The 19,179-nt window shown below is 51.7% G+C and overlaps 1 protein-coding gene across 1 annotated transcript in view; it reads right to left on the bottom strand.

The window, feature by feature from the left end:
• Positions 1 to 19,179, bottom strand: part of MYH7B (myosin heavy chain 7B) — a 32,547-nt gene that overhangs the window by 8,533 nt on the left and 4,835 nt on the right. Inside the window, exons 6-26 of the mRNA XM_013949476.2 lie at positions 17,889 to 17,985; positions 17,034 to 17,057; positions 14,850 to 14,942; positions 14,270 to 14,333; positions 14,049 to 14,147; positions 12,010 to 12,113; positions 11,288 to 11,426; positions 9,824 to 9,942; positions 8,883 to 9,032; positions 8,392 to 8,562; positions 7,517 to 7,696; positions 7,299 to 7,431; positions 6,692 to 6,768; positions 4,795 to 4,882; positions 4,217 to 4,334; positions 3,462 to 3,585; positions 2,812 to 2,948; positions 2,105 to 2,360; positions 1,275 to 1,517; positions 663 to 839; positions 168 to 313 (exon numbers count right to left, since the gene is read on the bottom strand). Coding sequence (XP_013804930.1) covers positions 168 to 313; positions 663 to 839; positions 1,275 to 1,517; positions 2,105 to 2,360; positions 2,812 to 2,948; positions 3,462 to 3,585; positions 4,217 to 4,334; positions 4,795 to 4,882; positions 6,692 to 6,768; positions 7,299 to 7,431; positions 7,517 to 7,696; positions 8,392 to 8,562; positions 8,883 to 9,032; positions 9,824 to 9,942; positions 11,288 to 11,426; positions 12,010 to 12,113; positions 14,049 to 14,147; positions 14,270 to 14,333; positions 14,850 to 14,942; positions 17,034 to 17,057; positions 17,889 to 17,985 — 2,739 coding nt within the window. The remainder of the gene's footprint in view (positions 1 to 167; positions 314 to 662; positions 840 to 1,274; positions 1,518 to 2,104; positions 2,361 to 2,811; positions 2,949 to 3,461; positions 3,586 to 4,216; positions 4,335 to 4,794; positions 4,883 to 6,691; positions 6,769 to 7,298; positions 7,432 to 7,516; positions 7,697 to 8,391; positions 8,563 to 8,882; positions 9,033 to 9,823; positions 9,943 to 11,287; positions 11,427 to 12,009; positions 12,114 to 14,048; positions 14,148 to 14,269; positions 14,334 to 14,849; positions 14,943 to 17,033; positions 17,058 to 17,888; positions 17,986 to 19,179) is intronic.

Genomic DNA, 19,179 nt, shown 5'->3' on the forward strand with positions numbered 1-19,179 from the left:
TAATGCCCAACAAAACTAAGCTCTTATTTTGCCTGGACTAATCACACCAGCAGTGCTCACAGCCACATCCCAACAGCCTCTGCTGAGGCCATGTATCCCTCTGGTTTAGAGGTGGGCACTGGCTAGGCCGACTAAGGACACTGCCCAGGTACATGCCATGCACTCACTTTTTGAGTTTCTCCTCCAGTTGCTGTTTGTCATTCTCCAGATCCATTACAGACTCTTGTGTTAACTTCAGGTCACCTTCAAGTTTCCGCTTTGCTCTCTCCAAGTCCATGCGGATTTTCTTTTCTTGTTCAAGAGAGCTTTCCAGCTGGAGAATGAAGGGAGACAGGCTAGGGAGGGAAAAGACCCCCTGTAGCTCCTGAGCTTCCCCATGTCCATCACTGTGGGAACTTTACCTTGCCTGTAGAGCCAGAGCTGTTCCCCATTTGGTCTCCAGTCCCATTCCCCCAGCCCAGGTCTGCTCCCCATGGGGTCCTCTGGATGACCTCTTGGTTCGGGGGCAGTTTGTCAACGGGTTATTCATCATTTGGCTGTATTTAACTGGGATCTGATAATGATCCCACCCGCTAGATCGCACTCAGGGCCAGCATTTGGGTATTCCAGGACACGTGTGACTCAAACCTATCTCACTTCACCGTTACTGGCCCATGACTCACATCATCCACTTGCTGCTCCAGTTTGACTTTGGCTTTGGTCAGTGTGTTGACTTTGTCTTCCTCGGCCTGCAGGTCATCCAGAGCCTGCTGATGGGCCTCTTGCAGTGCTTTCTTCTCTTTTGTCAGCTTCGCAATGATCTCATCCAGAGCAGCCATCTCTTCAATCAGGTTTTTAACCTAGATCAGTGAGGTCAAAAATTGAGTGCATATTCTCTGAGACAGGGGACACAAAGCTAATACAATGGCCTGGCCTATGAAGGGCAGGAGTTGATGACCAGCAGCAACTTGCCAGCACAGCAGCAGCCAACCCCTCTCCCCCTGACCAGGTTTACCTCACCATGCGGTCTGCCATTGCCCCAGGACCATTTGCCATTGCACAGAACCATTTGCCAATAGACCCACATGCAATGCTGCAGGACACTGGAGGGTTTTATCCTCTCCCACACCTCCACACTTGTGCTCTGCCCAGCCTCAGCTCCTTGCCACCAGCAGCCTTGTCCCCCGTATTTCTCTTCTGTGTACTGCCAAGGGCTGCCACAAGCACTTAAGCCACTGAACAATGCCAGTGTCCAGGGAAGACCATGGCTGGGCTCTGCAGGAAGGGGGAGTTACCTTGTTCTCTGTGGCGTGCTTCTCCTTCTCCACCTTGGCCAGTGTGATCTCTAGGTCATCAATGTCCTTCTTCAGCTCTGCACACTCATCCTCCAGCTTGCGTTTCTTGGCTGTGAGGTCTGAGTTCATCTCCTCCTCATCCTCCAGACGCTCTGTCAGCTCCTTCACCTTGGCCTCCAGCTGGATCTTGGACTTGATCAGCAGGTCACAGCGCTCCTCCGCATCTGCCAGGTTGTCTTGCTCCTGGGACAGGCACAAGAGAGATAGTGCTCACTCACCACCCCAAAAGCATGCCAGGAGGTGCTTGGCCACACTGTCCTGACCCTGAGCTCGAGCTTTCCCAATGGAGGGGGCAGAGCAAGTCCAAGGTGCTCAGGTGCATCAAAAGACAGCTCCAGTCACTGCCCATTCCAAGAGCCATGGAAGAGCAACTAACACTAACTAGGGCCAAAGTGCTAATTGCAACCAAATCTTTCCAGAGGCAGGAAAGAGTGGACTGACACTCCCTGGCACACAAATGCCACAGATGAGCTGCACCTTGGAGAGCAAACATTCCCATCCCTCCTACCCCAATCTGAGAAGATCACCCTTTCCAGAGCCAGACGAGCATGAATTCCCTTGGCAGACCTGAGCAAGCAAGTCTGTAACACAGTTACAGGTTTTCACTGAGGTCTAACATTACACTTCAAACAAATCAGACCAGCAAGGAGCTCCCAGAACTGCAGAAGGCTGAAGGAGGGCTCTAGCACTCTCTGCTCCTTGCTCTACCCATGGACCCTCAGCCAGATGCAGTACCTTTACACCTAACAAGGAGTGGGTGAGGCACTCACCGCCTGCAGCTGGAGAGCGAGGTCATTCTTCTCCTGGATCATGGAGACCTGCTTCTCCTCCAGCTCCTTCCTCTTAGCCTCTGACTTCTCCAGAGCCTCTTTCAGCTTCTGGAACTCCTCCTTCAGGTTGGCCATTTCCTTCTCATTTTGAGCAGACTTGAGTAAAGGCTTGATCTTAAAGAACAGCTTCATCCAGGACCAGTTCTTGACAGCATTGAAAGCCCGGATATTCCACTGGATGGTATAGAGGGCTTCCCTGAAAGGACAGAAGCACAGCATTATCATGGGTGTAGATTCCCCACCTCCCATCCTCACTGCAGCAGAGACCTGGCTTTTGCAGGCCTGAAGATGACTCTGCATCGCCAGCAGAAGGACAAATGGCAGTGTGTTGAGTGAATGGCATGTTATTTGCACACTGTGATAGCCCCAGTAGGATAGGCAGTGTGGCCTGGCTGTTGGGCCTTCTCATGCTGCATCCCATCAAATCCTTCCAGTGGAACTCAAAAGCTCTCCCCACCCAAATACACTGACTCTTCCTGCCAGACCCATGCCAGACTCCTTGCAAGTCTGCCTCCATCCCTGCAGGACAGGGCCATGCCAACCCACTGCCAGCCACAGGCAAACCCCCAGGGCCAAATCCACTGAAATGGGCAGAAGGAGTGAGGCAGGGCATTCACAAGGTTCTCTCTCCCCGCCAACAACTCTACCTCCTGCTGATGATCTTTTGATACTCAATGCGCATAAGGTGCCCACGAATTCTGGCCTGCAGCATGGTCAGGATCTTGGCCAGACGCTCATCTCGCATCTCTTCCAAAAGGCCCAGCAAACCAGCCTTGAAAAACACCTGCAGGCAAGGGAATGAGAGCAGAGTCAAGGGCAGGGAGGGCAGAGAGCTTAGGGCTGATAATGATGTGTCAGACTGGCCTGGGCTACGAGTGGCCTAAAGCAGGTACCTGGGCTGCTGTGATAGACAGAGCAGTGAGGGTTATGCACTGCAGGTCCAGGTGCCCTGCACAGGCGCACGCCCAGTCTCTGCACTGGTTGGAGACTCACCCATATAAGGCATGGGCACAGCTGGACACCAGACCTCTCTGACCTGCACACATCCCCTCACAGCCCCTAGCACAGACTGGCTTCACCCTGCTGCGTTGGGTGGTATGAAGTCAGGGTGTGGTGACTTCCTTCCCAGCCTGTGTGTCCTACCCTCCTCAGTCCCTTCAGGGGCCACAGAGCATAGGGCTTCAGCAGTGCTGTAGCCAGGCAGAGAGCAGGCTGAGCAGGGAGAGCATACTGGGGTTGTAGATAGACACAGGAGTGTCTCCACCCTAAGGAGATGTATCAAGCTGCTTGGTCTCACCTTGGTATGACCAAACTTGTACTGTGAATGGTCAAGATCCAGGGAGCTCAGCAGCTTCTCTGTAGCCTTTCTGCTGTCCACAAACTTGTCATCTGGGATGGCTGCTGGATTCAGGATACGGTAGCTGCAGGGACAAAGCAGAGGGACAAGAGCATGCAAGAGAATCCCAGCACAAAGGTGATGGCTCCTCCATCATTTCTGTATGCAGATCATGCCTGTCACCCCTGGAAGGATATCCCTGCAGCACAGGCTGTAGCCATGTATGGACCAGGAGCTCCAAAGTGCAGTATGCGGTCTACCCCAGAGCAGGCCCCAGGGAAACCTGCCAGACCTTAGTCACCGTACATGAGGAGGACTGTGCAGGAGAGAGCCAATGGCCTCACCTTTCCTGGCCAGGCCCAGCCCAAGGTGGGTGTATGGTGTCAGCCTGAGAACAGTAAAGATCCCAAGGGCAGAGGGAAATCAGAACCAGGATCCAAGGAGCTGGGCCTTGCCATCATCCATCTGCATCAGCCCTGCATTCAGCCATCCTAAACATCAGCCTGATGCACCAAACTATCTATGGCCGGCACCACACTCTCCATGACTCGCATCGCAGAGCCAACAGCAAAGCTATCCCAAACAGTGCTTGCACTGGGCATATTGTGGTGATTCAGACCAACCCTCAATAAGCTGGGGAGTGGGGCAGAGTCCAGGCAGTCTGCTCCCCCCCAGAACATGTGCTGGCTGCTGGGGCTGGGAGAAGAGGGAGTTACCGCTGCTTGAAGTCTGCGTAGAGAATCCTGTTGGGGAATCCCTTACGGCAGATGCGTATGCCTTCAAGGACACCGTTACACCGCAGCTGGTGCAGCACCAGGAAAGAGTCCATGGCTCCTAGAGGTGAGAGCAGGGATGGAGCTGACATCCAGCCCACAGCGGCAGAGGAAATACAGCTGCAGCATGGGCTTGAACTCTGCAAACAACCTGCATTTGTGAGCATGGGTGTTAACCCACCCTGCGGGCCTATGCTGAGCACCAACGCCTCAGCCTGGGCTCTGGAGGGTAGAAGTCAGCCTGAAAGACTCATCTGTGCCTAGTGTTAGACACAAGTGCAAGGTGGTAGTACACAGCCCAGATGAGAGCCCGGAAAAACTCATTTTCCCCAGTAGGGGGGACTAGCAGGGGTCACAGTGGTTTCTGCACCGAGATGCTAGGTCTCAGCAGCAGAAGGGTTGCTGAGAGTAAATATTTGGTGAGAAGGTGGGTGCAGGAGCTGGGCAGGAGTCCCTGCCAGCTCCCACACATGGATGTCACCTGAGAGAGCTGACAGGTGACTATCTCAGTTCTTGCATACCTGGGGTCTTTGTCTCATTAGGGATGATGCAGCGGACAAAGTGTGGCTGAGTGGAGCGCAGGTTGGTCATCAGCTTGTTGAGATTCTCCTGTAGGGCAGATATGGGGTATGAGGCATGAGGTGACATCTCTGCTACCCTACAACACTTCTCCCCAGCCCCTTCACCCAAAGCAGGGAGAAAGGGGACACTGGGAGCCCCTTACCACTATTCATGGGAGAAAGGGGAATTTCCTCCAGCTTGGCTGCTCTCTCTGCTATCCTGTCAATTGGACAGCCCCAGCTCTGTAGCAGGACCACTGTGCTCTGTCAGGGTGGGAGCACTGGCAGAGCAGACTGGGCTGTCAGACATGCCAAACAGCACACGCTGGTTTTGCAGTGCTGGAGAGGAGCCAGATGCCTCCCAAGTATGTGTAGGTAAAGTTTTGTGACAGAGGAAGGGAGAACCAGACCCAGCACCCACAAGACTGGGTGCATTCCTGGTATACAGCTCTGCTGGTGTCCATCAGCCCAGACCTAAGCGCCCTGCAAAGCCAGTGCTGGCATCCACACTGCCTGCAGTCCCCATCACATCAGGTTTTCCCTGTGTCCCCCCACTGTTGTCCATGTCCTTCAGTTGTGACAGAGGACCCTGCGAAGCCAGCCTGGGCCTTATCCCTCTTGCCACCAAGCTTTGCCCTGGGCCTGGCTCACGGCAGGGTCACTCTGTGAACATCTGCTTGGAGGCCTGTGTATCCTGGCAGGACCATGAAAGTGAGTCTCTGGGATTAGGGCCCTGCAGAGCACCATCAAGGGCCACGAATCCAGAGACGACTCATGCCTGCAAGGCTGCTGCATGAGGGAGGGGAGATGGGGTCCTGCAGGTTTAGTAGGTCTCAGAGCATGGGGTTGTATTACACTTGTTTCTAGGCTTGTTTTCTCTTCAAGGCAGGACTCAAGCCAAGCCATGACCCTGCCTTTGCTCAAGCAAAAGGCATCTGCACCCTTGGTCCTTCCAGGCTGCCTTCCCCTCCTCATATAAGCTCAACCTGTCCAGGACCTGACTCTGGGAAGGGGACACCTGGCCACAGCTCCATACCATCATGGGGCAACTTCTTGCAGCAGAGGCCTGTGACTTGTCCATGAGGAAGAAAGCCACATGCATCCATGAAGGGGGCTGGGTCAGGGACCTTCCTCTCATGAAACTCCCCTTGGCTACCAGAGATGTTGGCAGCCCTGACACAAGTGCTGCCTTTTTACATCACCCTTTAATCATAAGGCTGTCACAGCAGGACACAGCTTTGGGCTCACAGACCCCTCTGTGCTGTTTTTCATTTGCTTAAGCTCTGGAGTAGATAAATAACTCCTGTGGTGAGCATGGGATCAGGGAGCTATCAAATGGCTCAGGTCACTTCCCCAGACAGGAGAGCCGAGAGCTGCCTGCTCAGAGACCCGTAAGATCCTCCTCCATTTTCTTCTGCCCAAGGGCTGTCCTTCCCGCCGACAAGAATGAGGAGAGAAGTAGCACAGACTTAAAGTGATGTTCATGTAATACATTATCTAAACATCACTACAAGTCTTAACTGCCGCTCTCTCAAAGGCGAAGGAGCTGCCGGGCAGCGCAAGCATCACGCGGGCAGAAGCAGCACAAGCCCCAGCTCAGAGAGAGCCATTGCTCTCCCAGCCTGGAGCTTCATGTCCTTCCCTAGCAGCATGGGGACAGAACTTGCCCTTGCTCAAGGGCAAGAGGATGTTAAGACCTTTCTCCTAGCCAGGACAACTCTCTGGAGCCCCTATGTCCCTGAAGAGCCCAAGAGCTCATGAGCAAGACACTCCAGAGTCTGGGCAGGGAAGTGGGATTGATACTGGGAGACTCTAAACATGCTTCTCTCATGACCTTGAATGAGGGGCTGGCTCTTACCTTGTGCAGCTGGGACACTGTTTGGAAGGAAGCTGCCTTCTTACGTTTCTCCTTGGTCCCTGGCTTGTGAGGTTCCTCTGTTGGGTTGAAACATCAATTAATTACATAAGTACTGCACTGTGTCAGCTTGGTTTGGAGGACTCAGAAGCACCTCCAAACTCCCCCGCACTGAAAATATCAGTGAAATCCCCAGAGCACCTGGTCTCTGTAAAACAGAGGTGGCAAATGGTGCAATGGCATGAGATGGCAGACTGCCAAAAAATCCTCCCACAGCACCCCACTCTGGTTGTTGCCCCTTAGCTCTCAGTAACAGGGCTCTCCTTCTCACATCCCATGTCACCTCCAGCAGGGTCACCAGGACAGCTCTACAGCACCACACGGGCACAGCCTGATCCTGACCACCCACCCAGGGCCCCTAGGTCAATGCAGAGCTGCAAGTTCAGAGGCCCCTGGCCACCAAGGTTTTTAAGAGCCAGTGGGGGTCTTCCCTTTGCCAAGGCTGCTAGGCACAGGAATGTTGCGCCAACAGGCAGGTGTGGGGATGAGGAGGCTTTGCTGTAAAGGGAAGGAGGGACAGTGAGCAAAGAGGCATGAGATTGTTCCTCACCTGAACTGGAGCCCACATAGTTCTCATACAGGGAGGCCAGGAGCTTGTTCTGGGATTTTTGGAAAACTGCCACCACTGTCTCATTCAGGGGGTCCTTGTTCTTGTCCAGCCACCCAATGATATTGTATGGCACCTGTCACCAAAGAAGAGAGGCAAATGTAAGGACAGCCCAGCAAAGGGGGTTGTGAATACTGCAGAAGAGTTGACAAGGGACATACCACACCAGCATAGTGCACCAGCTCAAAGTGGGCCTCATATTTCCGCTTTTTGTCTGGTCGGGGCTTCTGGAAGTTAGGTGACTTTCCAATATGGTTGTCATAGAGCTTGGCCTTGAATGACATGTCGGAGGCTTTCGGGAACATGCACTCCTCTTCGAGGATGGACAGGATTCCCAGTGGCTGCAGGGAGAAGGCGGTATAAGGTCTGAGCTCAGTGTTGCCAGGTGCCATCCCAGAATGGGGGACTCTCTCTGTGCTACTGGCCCCGGTGAGGGCAATGGCATGAGACATCTGCCACGGGGCAAGCTATCACTGTTCCTCTGGTGTACCCCAGGCTACACTGACCACTGCATTCCTCCGGCCAGTCAGAATAGGGTTGGCCGGGCCTGCAAGACATGGAGGCTTTGCAGGTCCTTCAGATTGTTGGGGAGGGGAGGTCCTCTCCAGTATCCTGACAGGTATATTCTTTTCCAAAAAAGGTGAGTTTCCTCCACTCCGATGGTGGAAATTTTTATACAAGCTGCTCTGAATCTGCAAGCACCCCAGTGAGAGGCACAAAGGGGCAGCAAGAGGGTAAGAAAAAAGGGGTAGAGATCACTATTCTCTGGAGGAAAAGGCCCCACCAGGTTTCATTGCTCACTGGTGAGTAGGAACAGGAATCTCCATGTTTCACACAGCCAAAATTTGTGTCAAAAGGACCCCATGGCCTAGAGACTCTGTGCTGCAAATGCAGAGAGTGTGGACTTGGGATACTTGCCACTGACTGGAGAGGGACTCATTTCCTTCCTGGTACCAGAGCAGCCATCACTGTTCCAGTCTTTGCAAACAAACCATCTAGCAGACGTACCATTCCTGTGCCCTGTCTCATGCTTTACCTTCTCAATCAGGTCGATGCAAGCCTGCAGGTCCAGGCCAAAGTCAATGAAGACCCATTCGATGCCTTCTTTCTTGTATTCTTCTTGCTCCAGGACAAACATGTGGTGGTTGAAGAACTGCTGCAGCTTCTCATTGGTGAAATTGATGCACAGCTGCTCAAAGCTGTTGAACTGCAAGAATAAAACAAACCTGCTTCAGCAGGTGGAGCTCCAGAGGTGCATGGAGTCACCTGTTCCATTTTGCCTGGGTGTGAAGAGAGATCTCCAGAGTAGGTAGCCAGGAGCTCACTGGAGACTGGCTCACAGCAGTGTTAGAATGGTCCTTGTGAGCTGCAAGTGTTTATTACAGATAAATGAATTCAGGCATGAGGTCTTTTTCTTATCAAGGCCAGTAGTTTCTTGGAGGAGATAAAGCTGTCAGGCACTGGGGGACCCAAGTGTCTAGTTACAACATTCCCCTGAATCCACTGCTGGGGGCCTGCAGAACTCACGTCAAAAATCTCGAAGCCTGCAATGTCCAGTACTCCGATGAAGAACTGTCTGGCCAGCTTGGTGTCTAGGGTCTTGTTGATCCGAGTCACCAGCCACTTGAACATGCGATCATAGGTGGCTTTAGCCAGGGCTCCCACAGCATAGACGACCTGCCAAAGCAAATTGGAGAGCAGGCTTGTAGGAGCTACAGGCTGCATGAAAGAGCTCTTATTGGCACGCAAAGGACAGGCTAGACAAATCCAGGGGTTCGCAGTTACAGTATTTACACTGAGATTAGTTTTCACATGCTTGCAAGCATGTTCTTGTGCCCCTGGCCTGGCAACCAGCACTTAAGCAGTCTCCCAGGTGTTAGGATACAGATTCAGTCTAAAGTGATATTTTCAGAAGCCTTGTGCATGGTAGAAGCCTACATTACAATGACTTTGGAAAAGACTCCAGCCCCTAAGTTCCCCTTGAATTTTATTTCAGGACTGGCTTGCACTATCCAGACCAAGTTTAGGTTCCTAACTGACATGGCTGAAATCTGACACAGAGCACTTTTGCTATATTTGAGCCTCTCACAAGATCAGTTGTTTAGGTGAGATTTCTACTATCCAGAGCTGAGCTCTTCATGAGAGTGTGGCTGTCTCTGAAGCAGATCCATAGAAGCTGAACTTTTTCTGGCTTTCAATCCAACCAAAATTTCAAAGATACTGAATTGAAACTCCAAGTCTTGGTTAATGTCCAAAATCATCTGCCAGCCCTGCTACCAACTTTCCCTGCTTCTAAAGGCAGGTATCCATATATACATCTTCTCATGGTGCTCTGGGGACAACTCCCAAACCCAAGAGAGTTAATTGAAGCACCGGGCACCCTGTCCAGGGAACATTATACAAAGAGCCTGTCCGCAGAGGAGTCACATACCCATTGGAGCATGGTTTCCTTGTTGCAGCGTACCCACCTGTTCCACATTCTGACCTTTGGTCACATATTCATTGCCCACTTTCACGCGAGGATGGAGCAACCCTTTGATGAGATCAGCTGAGCTGATTCCCATGAGGTAGGCAGCTTTGTCAGCACCTGTAAAAAAGTACCAAAGCATGAGGAAGCCAGCAAGGAAGTCCTGAAAAAAAGATTACCAGCTCTTCTGCTGATCAGTGCTAACTCTACTGTTGCTTCATCTGCTCCAGAGTCACCCCCAGTGTCTGAAGAGTGATTTCCTACCTCTGATATTGTATGAGGCTTTTAAAGTCTGGGCTTCCTGCATGAGAAGTTACAGTTTGGAGAAGAAGGCCTTAGCAGATCTGTTGCAGCTTAAATGGTTTTCAGTCTTCTTGATCTTGGGAGCTCTACATGTTTTCCAGTGGAAGTGTGGACTTCATAGAGTGAATTCACATATAGTGAATTTGAACTGATCCTAAGAGATGTGATTTTTCTTGCTTGTCTTTCACAGACTCCTGATAGTAGACCATAGCTAGAAAATCACTTACATAGGGGAATCCCTTCTGTTAGATCAAAATCTTCTTTAAATATCAGGTAGCAACTGAATCTGGTGTTGGCATTCCTCAGGGAAGGAGAACTCTTCTTTTGTGAATTTTAACATGACAAGATCTATTCCAGGCAGTCATTTCTGCCGGATCTCTGTCTCAGGCAATGCACTGTCATTTCTTAAACCTTCCAGTTAAGTGACAGGGACAGGGCTCTCCCTTTCCCACCCTGCCACAGTGCATTGACCATGGGAAGGGTCATGCTGGAAAGCCACTCTGTCCTTGAAGCTGGCTCCATGATGCCTGGGAGCCACGCATAGTGCAAAAGCAATAGAAAGTATCCAAGTTCTGACTTTTCTGGATTTTCAATGGTTTTCTCTGCAGCCTGACTATTCTCTTAGACCTATGTTTTGCACAAGATTCTCCTAAGCAACAAACAAGCAAATGTATTAGACAGTGATTGTGTCCTACTCTAACTGCTCTTCAAGAGGCTGGGACTTGAGTAGGACTTTGCAGCCCTAATCAAGGCCTGGCTCCTATCCTGCAGACAACATGCTGTGAAATAGGTCTAACAAAGAGCAAGAGAAGAGGTGAGGAAGGGCAGGAGAACACTGAACAAGGTAAAGCACAGAGCCAGGCTTCTCTGTTTGCCCAGCACATATTCACAGCTCTCTGACAGCCTGTGACATTCCTGAGAGAGCTGTGAGGCAGATGAGACCACCCAGTGCTTGCAGAAGATGCTGTCCCCAAAAAACCTGTTCCTGCACAAGCCCCTTTGTGCACTAAAGCAGATGCTAAGACAGTGTAGTTGCTCGGGATTGTGGCCACTGACCTTCACGGACCAGGCCAGGGATGTTATCACAGTCTGCCCTTGGAGGTAGGAAATCAAAGAGCCCAGCCCAGCTTGGGTGAACCTGGCAGCATGGAGACCAACTCACTTTCAGTGCCGTCAGCCTCTGCCTGCTCTTCCCGCTGCTTCTGCTTGAACTTCATGTTGCCAAAGTGCATGATAGCGCCCACTATTTTATAGGAGCCGTATTTCTCATCATTGCTGAAGCCCAAGATGTCCATGGCATGCTGAGGAGAGACAAGCAGTACAGACAGAACAAAGTCACCCCTCTGAGATGAGAAGGGAGGGCAGGTGCTCCCACTGTCTCCATAGGGGACTATATCCTGGGGTTCTGTGGGCTGAACGGGGCAGGGTGCTCTACCCTCTGTGCCACTAGTTGAGGAATCCTGCTCTATGGGATTTTAAATGTGAGTCCAGCTCCCCAAAGGTCAATTTGAAAGCAAAAGAACAAGGCTAGCAGCAACAAGCAGGAGACTTTCTGAGCTGAGGTTGAAGGACCATATCTCTCATCTTCTCATGGGAGCTATGGTAAGTGCACATGTGCTACAAGCCCTTCCTAATGTGAGGGCTTGTTCTCTCTTCTCTGTTTGAAAGGGGGTGTTGATGGGGTCTGAGACACTCCACTCTTCCTTGCAGGCTCACAGTGTGTGCACAGTGACTGCAGCAAACCAGAGGAAGCTCGCAACTAATTTGGAGAGGGACATAGAAAAGCAGGGACATGCCCCCTGTCTGCCCAGAATGTGGTTCTGAGGCCAAGCCCTCCCCCAAACCCCCACCTCTGGCTGTGCAGTGTGAAGGAAGTGCACATACATCTGTTGCCATGAGTTCCTCGCCGTCATCCAGGTTGTCCACAGTTGTTACACCCTGAGAGCAGAAGTGGTAGTCATAGGGGTTGAGGGAGAGCAGCAGCATATCTGTGGTGGGGAAGACATGCAGGGAGTGAGATCAGTCTGACAGATGAAGCTGGGGGAGAGGGGTAACACTGGATAAAGATGAAAGGGTAAGACTGACAAAAGCCTTTGGGCCCACCAAAGTGCGGGTTTTGCCTGTGGACCCAGAAGCAGCCCCACAGCCCTTTGAGGAAGGCTTGTGCCAGCAGAGATCTCTGCAGTAACCTCTAGCAGTGCTGGCAGCACTGCGCCTGGAGAGGCTGCTGGTCTCCAAGGCACCATGCTTGGAGGTTGCCCTCAAAGCACCAGGAGGGCCCAGCCTAGCTGGGCACTTGCATCAGGCTCTGCCAGCGCTGCCTGCACACAAACATGAAAGCTCCTTTTGTCCCCCTTTAGCTCCCCACTAAATGTGTTTCCTTCCAGTGCCCCAGGCTTGCACTGTCCCCAGCAGCCTGGATAATGTTGTGCTCTGCCCATCTCCTTCCTGTGGACATGGGCACCCTCCTCTCCAGGGCTAGGGGATTGACTGCTTTGTCTGGTGCTGCTGATCCCTGTCCCTCACAGCACAAAGGCAGGTTGCAGGTTGCCTGTTCCAGCTCTGTCTTGCAAAAGGATGTGGCTGAGAAGAAATACCAAAGGGGTCTATTTGGAAGAGACTTTTAGAACTGAAACTTTGTCGGGACCGTGACCACTTTGCCCAAGCAGGATGGGAGTTCTCCTCCTGAGTAGGGTCTCTTAAGCTCAAACCCTGCCTCTGCCTAGCTCTACCCAGGCACTTAGTCTGTTGTCATCTGTGTTCACTGGCTTCCAAAGTCCCCTGGTTTCTCTGAGCCAAAGTCCTCAGGTTTGTCCCAAAGCAGAATAGGAGGTTTAGGAATCTCAGATCAAACCAAAGGATGAAAAAATCACTTCCTGCCCAGCTCTAGTCAGGATGGAGGAGGAATGGCTGTCTGGGCATGACCCCTGGCTGGATATCACCCACTATGCTGACCTCAACTAGGAGGCACCCACTGGTAGGGCAGTCTCTGCAAGCTCAGGCAGGCCCTCACACAGGTCCATTTCTTCTGTGACTGTGCCTCTAGCTTGCTATCTTGGGACATGGCTTGGCTGTAGACTGATTTAGAAGTTGCCATCCATGCCCTTGTGACCACCAGATAAGATTACTGCTCTGCACCACTCTCCAGACCTGCCTAATAAGGTATTGTTCTGGAGCTAGCAGCAGGCTCAAGAGCCTACAGCCAAGAGGCTGACCACCCCGGGGGCTTGTGTCAGCCATCCTTCTGCAGTGTGGAAAGGTTTCCTGTGCGCTCTGTGTGACCTGGCACCTGGAGAGCAAGGCTGCTCAGAGCACAAGAGATGGCCCGAGGGCAAAGCCAGGGTCAGCTGGGACTGTCCTGGGGAACATGTTCAGGATATGCCTAGGCTGGGGTTACTGCTGAGAGTGAGCCGTGCAGCTGTTTTCAAGCTCACTTGAAACAGGTCATCTTGCTAGGGTGGTAGAAGGAGCTCAGGACAGGCTGAAAAACACGTCCACTACCACAAAATGGGTAAATATCCAGCCCGCACATGCTGAGCTCAGTGCTGAACCAGCCACATGACAAGGAGTCTCTGTGCAAGGCAGCTTAGCAAATTGCACTCCCAGCCTGCAGACAGACCCTGAGTGACCACTTCTCTGCTCCCAGACACTCACAGGAAAGGCTTGAGTTTGGCTTCTCAGTCTGATTGTGAGGATAAAGGAGGCTGGACTAGATGACCTCCTGAAGTCCCTTTCAACCTGAATTATTCTACAAACCTACAACCCTATGCAGCCAGCAAAGCCTTTGAGGGCAGTGTCTCCACAGTGAGCCAGGGTTGCTCAGTGCCCCTGGAATGCAGGACTGCCAAGCTAACAACAAGTCTTCCTGGCTTTTTTCAAGCAGCCACACTGTAAAGGCTGTGCTGCAGCTCTGGTTGCCTTACCTTGCAGCTCTGGTTTCTTCCCAGAGAGGATCTGGTAGTAGATATGGTAGCTTCGCTCCTTGGGTTGCTGGAAAATCACTCTTGATTTTTCCAGAAGATCTAGAAGCAAATAGGGCAGAAGGCTTAGAAGAGGGCTCGTGATTCCCTGGAGCCGACCCAGCATCAGCACAAATAGCAAGAATCAAATTCTTTCCTCCTGCAGCTGGCATGTGTTTACTCACAGATGTCGATGTCTGCAGAGGCCAGCTTCCCTGAGGGGCCAAAATGGATCCGGATGAACTTGCCCTGAAATATTCATAGGGAGGTGAGCATTGGGCTTGTCTAGACAGGTACAATGCTAAACAGTTCCTAGAAACCTGAGAATTTGGGCCCAAGAGCCTCTCCTTTTCCTCCAAGACATAATACAGACACCAAAGGCACCTGTGGTTGATGAGCTCAGCATCCCAGAGCAGACTCAGGGCTGGGCTTGGCAAAAGGGATGTTGTTCCCAGCTGTCCCTCCCAGCACCAGTGCTCCAGGCTGTGGTTACTGGCCCCCCTCACCCTTTGGTCCTGCAAAGGACCGCTTCTCTCCAGCCACAAGCCATGACATCGGGATGATTCATTCTGAACAGTGCACCGTTTACTGAACTGATTTAACCAGGGGAAGCCTGGCCCAGCGGTTAAACCCCACTAGATATAAAAGCTATCTTCCTGCTACGTGCCTTGGGCCCACGCCACACAAATACATGAATACCACAAATGATGTTTTCAGTTTACATAAGTGCTGCATATTAGCTGCGTCTCCTGCTAAGACACTTACAAAACGCGAGGAGTTGTCATTTCTTATGGTTTTGGCATTGCCAAAAGCTTCCATAGCTGGGTTTGCCTCAATGATTTGATCTTCAAGGGTGCCCTGGAAAACAAAACCAAAGGATGCATCAGTTCCCACCCAGCCAGAGGGGATCTGTCACCAATGGAGCAGGGAAACAAAGTGGTGCTCCTTGACACATCATCCTGCTTTCCTCAGAGACTGCTGGTGCTGAGGCATCTCCTTGTCTCATGTAGGGAATACAAATGGGTTCTGGGATCAACAGAGCTGGGTTTTGCAGCAATGCTCTCTGTGAGCTTCTCCTCGCTTAAACTGGCCACTCCTGAAATCCAGGCTACTCTCTGCACAAAGAAGTCCTGAGTCACTTTCTTAGGATGCTACAATTCGGAAACTGAGGGCAAGGGCACATCATTGTCACTGTAGCAGTCTGAAACATTTCAGGCTCTTTGACTCTGCTAGGCATTTTCTTTTCCACCAAACCCAAGTCTTGGACTGTTTGAATCACAGTACATTATGAATGAAGAGACCAGAAAACAGCTTTGATCTATGACTCTCCACAGCAACAAAATATACAGCAAGGCCATAGTGTGCCAGGAACACATCACAGATCCCAGCTGGCATGATTTGCTGAACTCACTGGAGATCTTTTGAGCAAACCCCAAAATTACGCCCCTCCTCCAAACTTGTTTTTCCATTCATGTTTCACTAGCATAGTTCAAAGATGAAGAGACAGCCTCCATGTAACACACACAAAGCAGGAAAAGAATTGTAGGAGAGACACAAGAGACTCATGCAAAGCCACATGAAGGATGGCGGGATTTGACAACAGGAGGACAGTGTGGTGGCAAAGGCACCTGCAAGATAGGGGGCCCAGGATTTTTCATGTCAGGGTCTTTGGGTACCCAAGCCCTGACTACGTTATAGTCCATAGCGCTGTCCTGCTAGGCAGGGAACATCAGACCTGGGCCCTGTCTGCGAGTGTGCTGGGGAGCTGCGCTGTCATTTCAAAGGTGGGGCCACAACTGCTCCCAAACTCCACAGCATCGGGCATGTGAAGGACAAAAGAGCCAGGGAGCAGTTGTGAATAACAGCTTTTCTAACAGACTGTATTTTGCCACCTAGATATCCTTTGAGCTGTTATCTTTGAATTTAGCCTGATCAAAAATTGCCTTTTCTGTTAGGTCCCATAGGCGCTGCCCTAGAGCCCCCAGAATCAGCACCCAGCTACCTCACTCTCAGTAACAGTTTGCCCAAGTGGTCTGAGACTCATGTATTAATGACCATTTCCCATCCAACAGGGTAGTGAATGCACCTGGTTGCATGCATTACCTAAAGGCCATCCCCAGTGCTCAGATGGAGGAACTGAGGGCCAAGGACATACCACTGAGCTGCTGAAATGGCTGAGCCCTTAGTTGAGTCAGGGACTCAGCCTTTCCTGGACTTCCAGAGATACTCAGTTGTTGCCTCTGCCTTTGAAGCTAATGGAGCACACAGGAGGAAGGACTCTTCACCTGGATACCCCAGATGGAGATACCCTCAACCGGAGGCTAAATTTGAGTATCCTGGCCTGAGTCTGCTTCTGCTTCCCTCACCCCTGAGAAAGGCACTGGCTGCCTGCAAAGTTGTGGGCTGAGTCAGTTCAGGCCCGTGCAGCACCTGGCGATCTCCAGGCATCACTAGCACCACGACCTCTGCAGCCAGAGCGCAGCACTGCCCATGGCAAACAGGCCTCTGCCCTTGCCACTTAGCGCCACCACCTTCTGCCGAGCCTCAAGGCTGAGTGGGACTCCCAAAGACTCAGAGACTGGAGGATTCACCTTCCCTTTGGAGGAGCCCACACCAATAGCAATGCAATTCAAGGTAGGCACCCCACAGGCAAACACTGCATTAATTAGAAATTAAAGCGGTTGAAGTGTAATGATTCCTTAAAGGAGAGGCTGGAGTCAGAAAGGTGGGAAGTCACTAAGAGGTGAAATCCCAAAGCCTCAAACTATGGAAAGGTGGGAAATATAAAGCCAAGCGAAGAACTGCAACACTGCCCAGGTGCTGGGGCCACCCTCACTCCCAAACCCAAGACAGCTGCCGCACACAGGCATTTCCCATTGCCCTGCCGTAGCTTGGTGGCACAGCTGAACTCTGCCTCAACATTAAAGGTCGGGAATCTGTAACACTTACCCCAGTTTTAGTGGCAAGAGCTGCCTAGAGAAAGGAAAGAAAATTGTCTTTAGAAATCCAGAAAAGCCAGGCAAGAACCACAAGAAGCATGATCAGATAAGCAGGACAAGAACATTTAGTGCCAAAAACCGTCCAAGAAAAAAAATGGAAGGATTAAACTTTTTAAGATATGCCAAAAAGTTGTTAAATAGATTAGCTCAAGAAAAAGAAGAAATGCATCAAAAAGCAAGAACAGTTAAATCCAAACTCAAAGAAGAGGAAAGGAAAATAATGCTGAGGAAATGCTTGTCTGATACCTAAAGCAGCCAGTTTGCTTCTACAAGGAAAAAGCAGGCTGGAGCCTCAATGTATCAAGAAATAAGCAATTGCAAGGGCAGCTCAAAAATAACCAGCACCAAAGAAATGCAAGAATCAAAACAAGAGCAAGAAAAGCACAAGGTGGAAAACGATCAAAATGAACAAAAGAAAAAAAAGAAAGAGAAATGGACAAAAAGCAAGGCTTAAAAGAGACAAGGTGGGAAATGGCTGGTTTGCTCCATTCCTTTAATGCTCCTTAAGAAGATCATCTGCAGGGTGTTGAAGGGCAAAGAGAAGATAAAGAGGGGCATCTAAAGTACCTCTTACAGGCTGCTCAGATTGAACAGCCACTTAAAAATATCCATTTCCCCCTGAGCAAAATAGTTTCAAGCCTTGCTTGTTCAAAAGTCAGGGGAAAGCCAAGCCCTGGGTGGGTCAGACCAAAACACGCTTCCAAATGCAAAAAGTCGGGGGAAGAAAAAAAAGTAAAAAGAAGAAGGGGGGAAAAAAAAAGAAAGGAAGAAAACAGCAAGAATTTGTTTCAAAAGAGGGGCTTACTACTTTCTTGCCCGGTGTGTCGCCCAAGGCTGCGACAATGGCAAAGTACTGAATGACCCGCTTGGTGTTTACAGTCTTACCAGCACCAGATTCTCCGCTTAGAGTAACAGAAATACACAGATCAAAGACATGAGGCAAAGAACAGGCAAAACTTTAAACAGAGACTCTGCAAACCTGCCAGGGCTGCCCAGCCACCCCACTCAAAGTGCCAGGTAGGAGAAGCAAATATTGGAGGGATGGGGGAAGGCTGGCACTATCAACAGCCTCCAGCCCAAGCAGCAGTTTGTGCAGGAGGCCCTGCCATGCTGTCGCAGGCCCCTGAACGGACAAGCAAAACCCTGTTACAGCAGAGCCACGTCCTCCAGAGCAAACCTGCTGCAAAACTGGGCTTTGCCTTCCTCCGCTAAGGGACTGCAGGGAGTCAGCTGTCTGCCGCAGAAGGGCAGATATGGCCAAGAACCGCAGGAGGTGCCAGCACACGCCAAGGCTGTGCCGAGCTTTGCCTCCTTCTGGGCATGCAGCCCTCACCCCAGGGCTTCAGCTGTCCCGGATCAGCAAGACACCAGCCCTTTCCTGCTAGCGCTCAGATAGTTTCAGCACGCTCCAGTTTGTTGGGGGTTCTTGGAGACGGTGCGGCCCCAGGCGCTGGGGCGAATCCCGCACAGGCCCATGCCGTTTCCGCGGAGGGCCCCAGCAGTGCGGCAGGCACCGGGGTCTGGCTGGCAGGCCAAGCAGGGCCAGCGGGGCTGCCCCGTGCACGCAGCTCCTCGTGCGGGCGGTCCGAAGGCCACAGTGAGCTCATCCCTATAGTTAGCCGCTCTCCTATTGTAATCCCAGATCACAAAGAGCAGGGGGGAGTTGGGGGAATGGAGCCGCTGCAGGACAAGAGCCAAGCATCTCTCCGCAGCCCCTGCGTTACCTAATTAGGCTATGGCTGAGGCTAAAAATGTCCATGGCTCCTGGCAGCAGTGTAGGGTCCTTTAGAGTCCTTTATATAGCCCTTATCTATATGTCACTTGAAATTAACCTGGCCTACCTCCTCCCACATCACCCTGGCCTCTCTCCTCCTCCCCCATCGCCCCTCCGACCACAGGCGCCATCTCCCTCTGGCCTTGGCCTCCATCTCTCCTTCCCCTACCCACAAGGACAGGGCGGTGAGGAGCCAGCACGGTCCTCCGAGGAGCTGTGGCCTGGCTGCAGAGACGCCTGCCCCAGCGCTTGGCTGTGACTCCCCGGGGGAAGATGGCAGGCCGGGGCCCTCCTGCGGATGCCGCCTTGCCTGGGGGCTGCG

This window comes from Apteryx mantelli, chromosome 18 (genome assembly GCF_036417845.1).
Source record: "Apteryx mantelli isolate bAptMan1 chromosome 18, bAptMan1.hap1, whole genome shotgun sequence".
NCBI lineage: Eukaryota > Metazoa > Chordata > Aves > Apterygiformes > Apterygidae > Apteryx > Apteryx mantelli.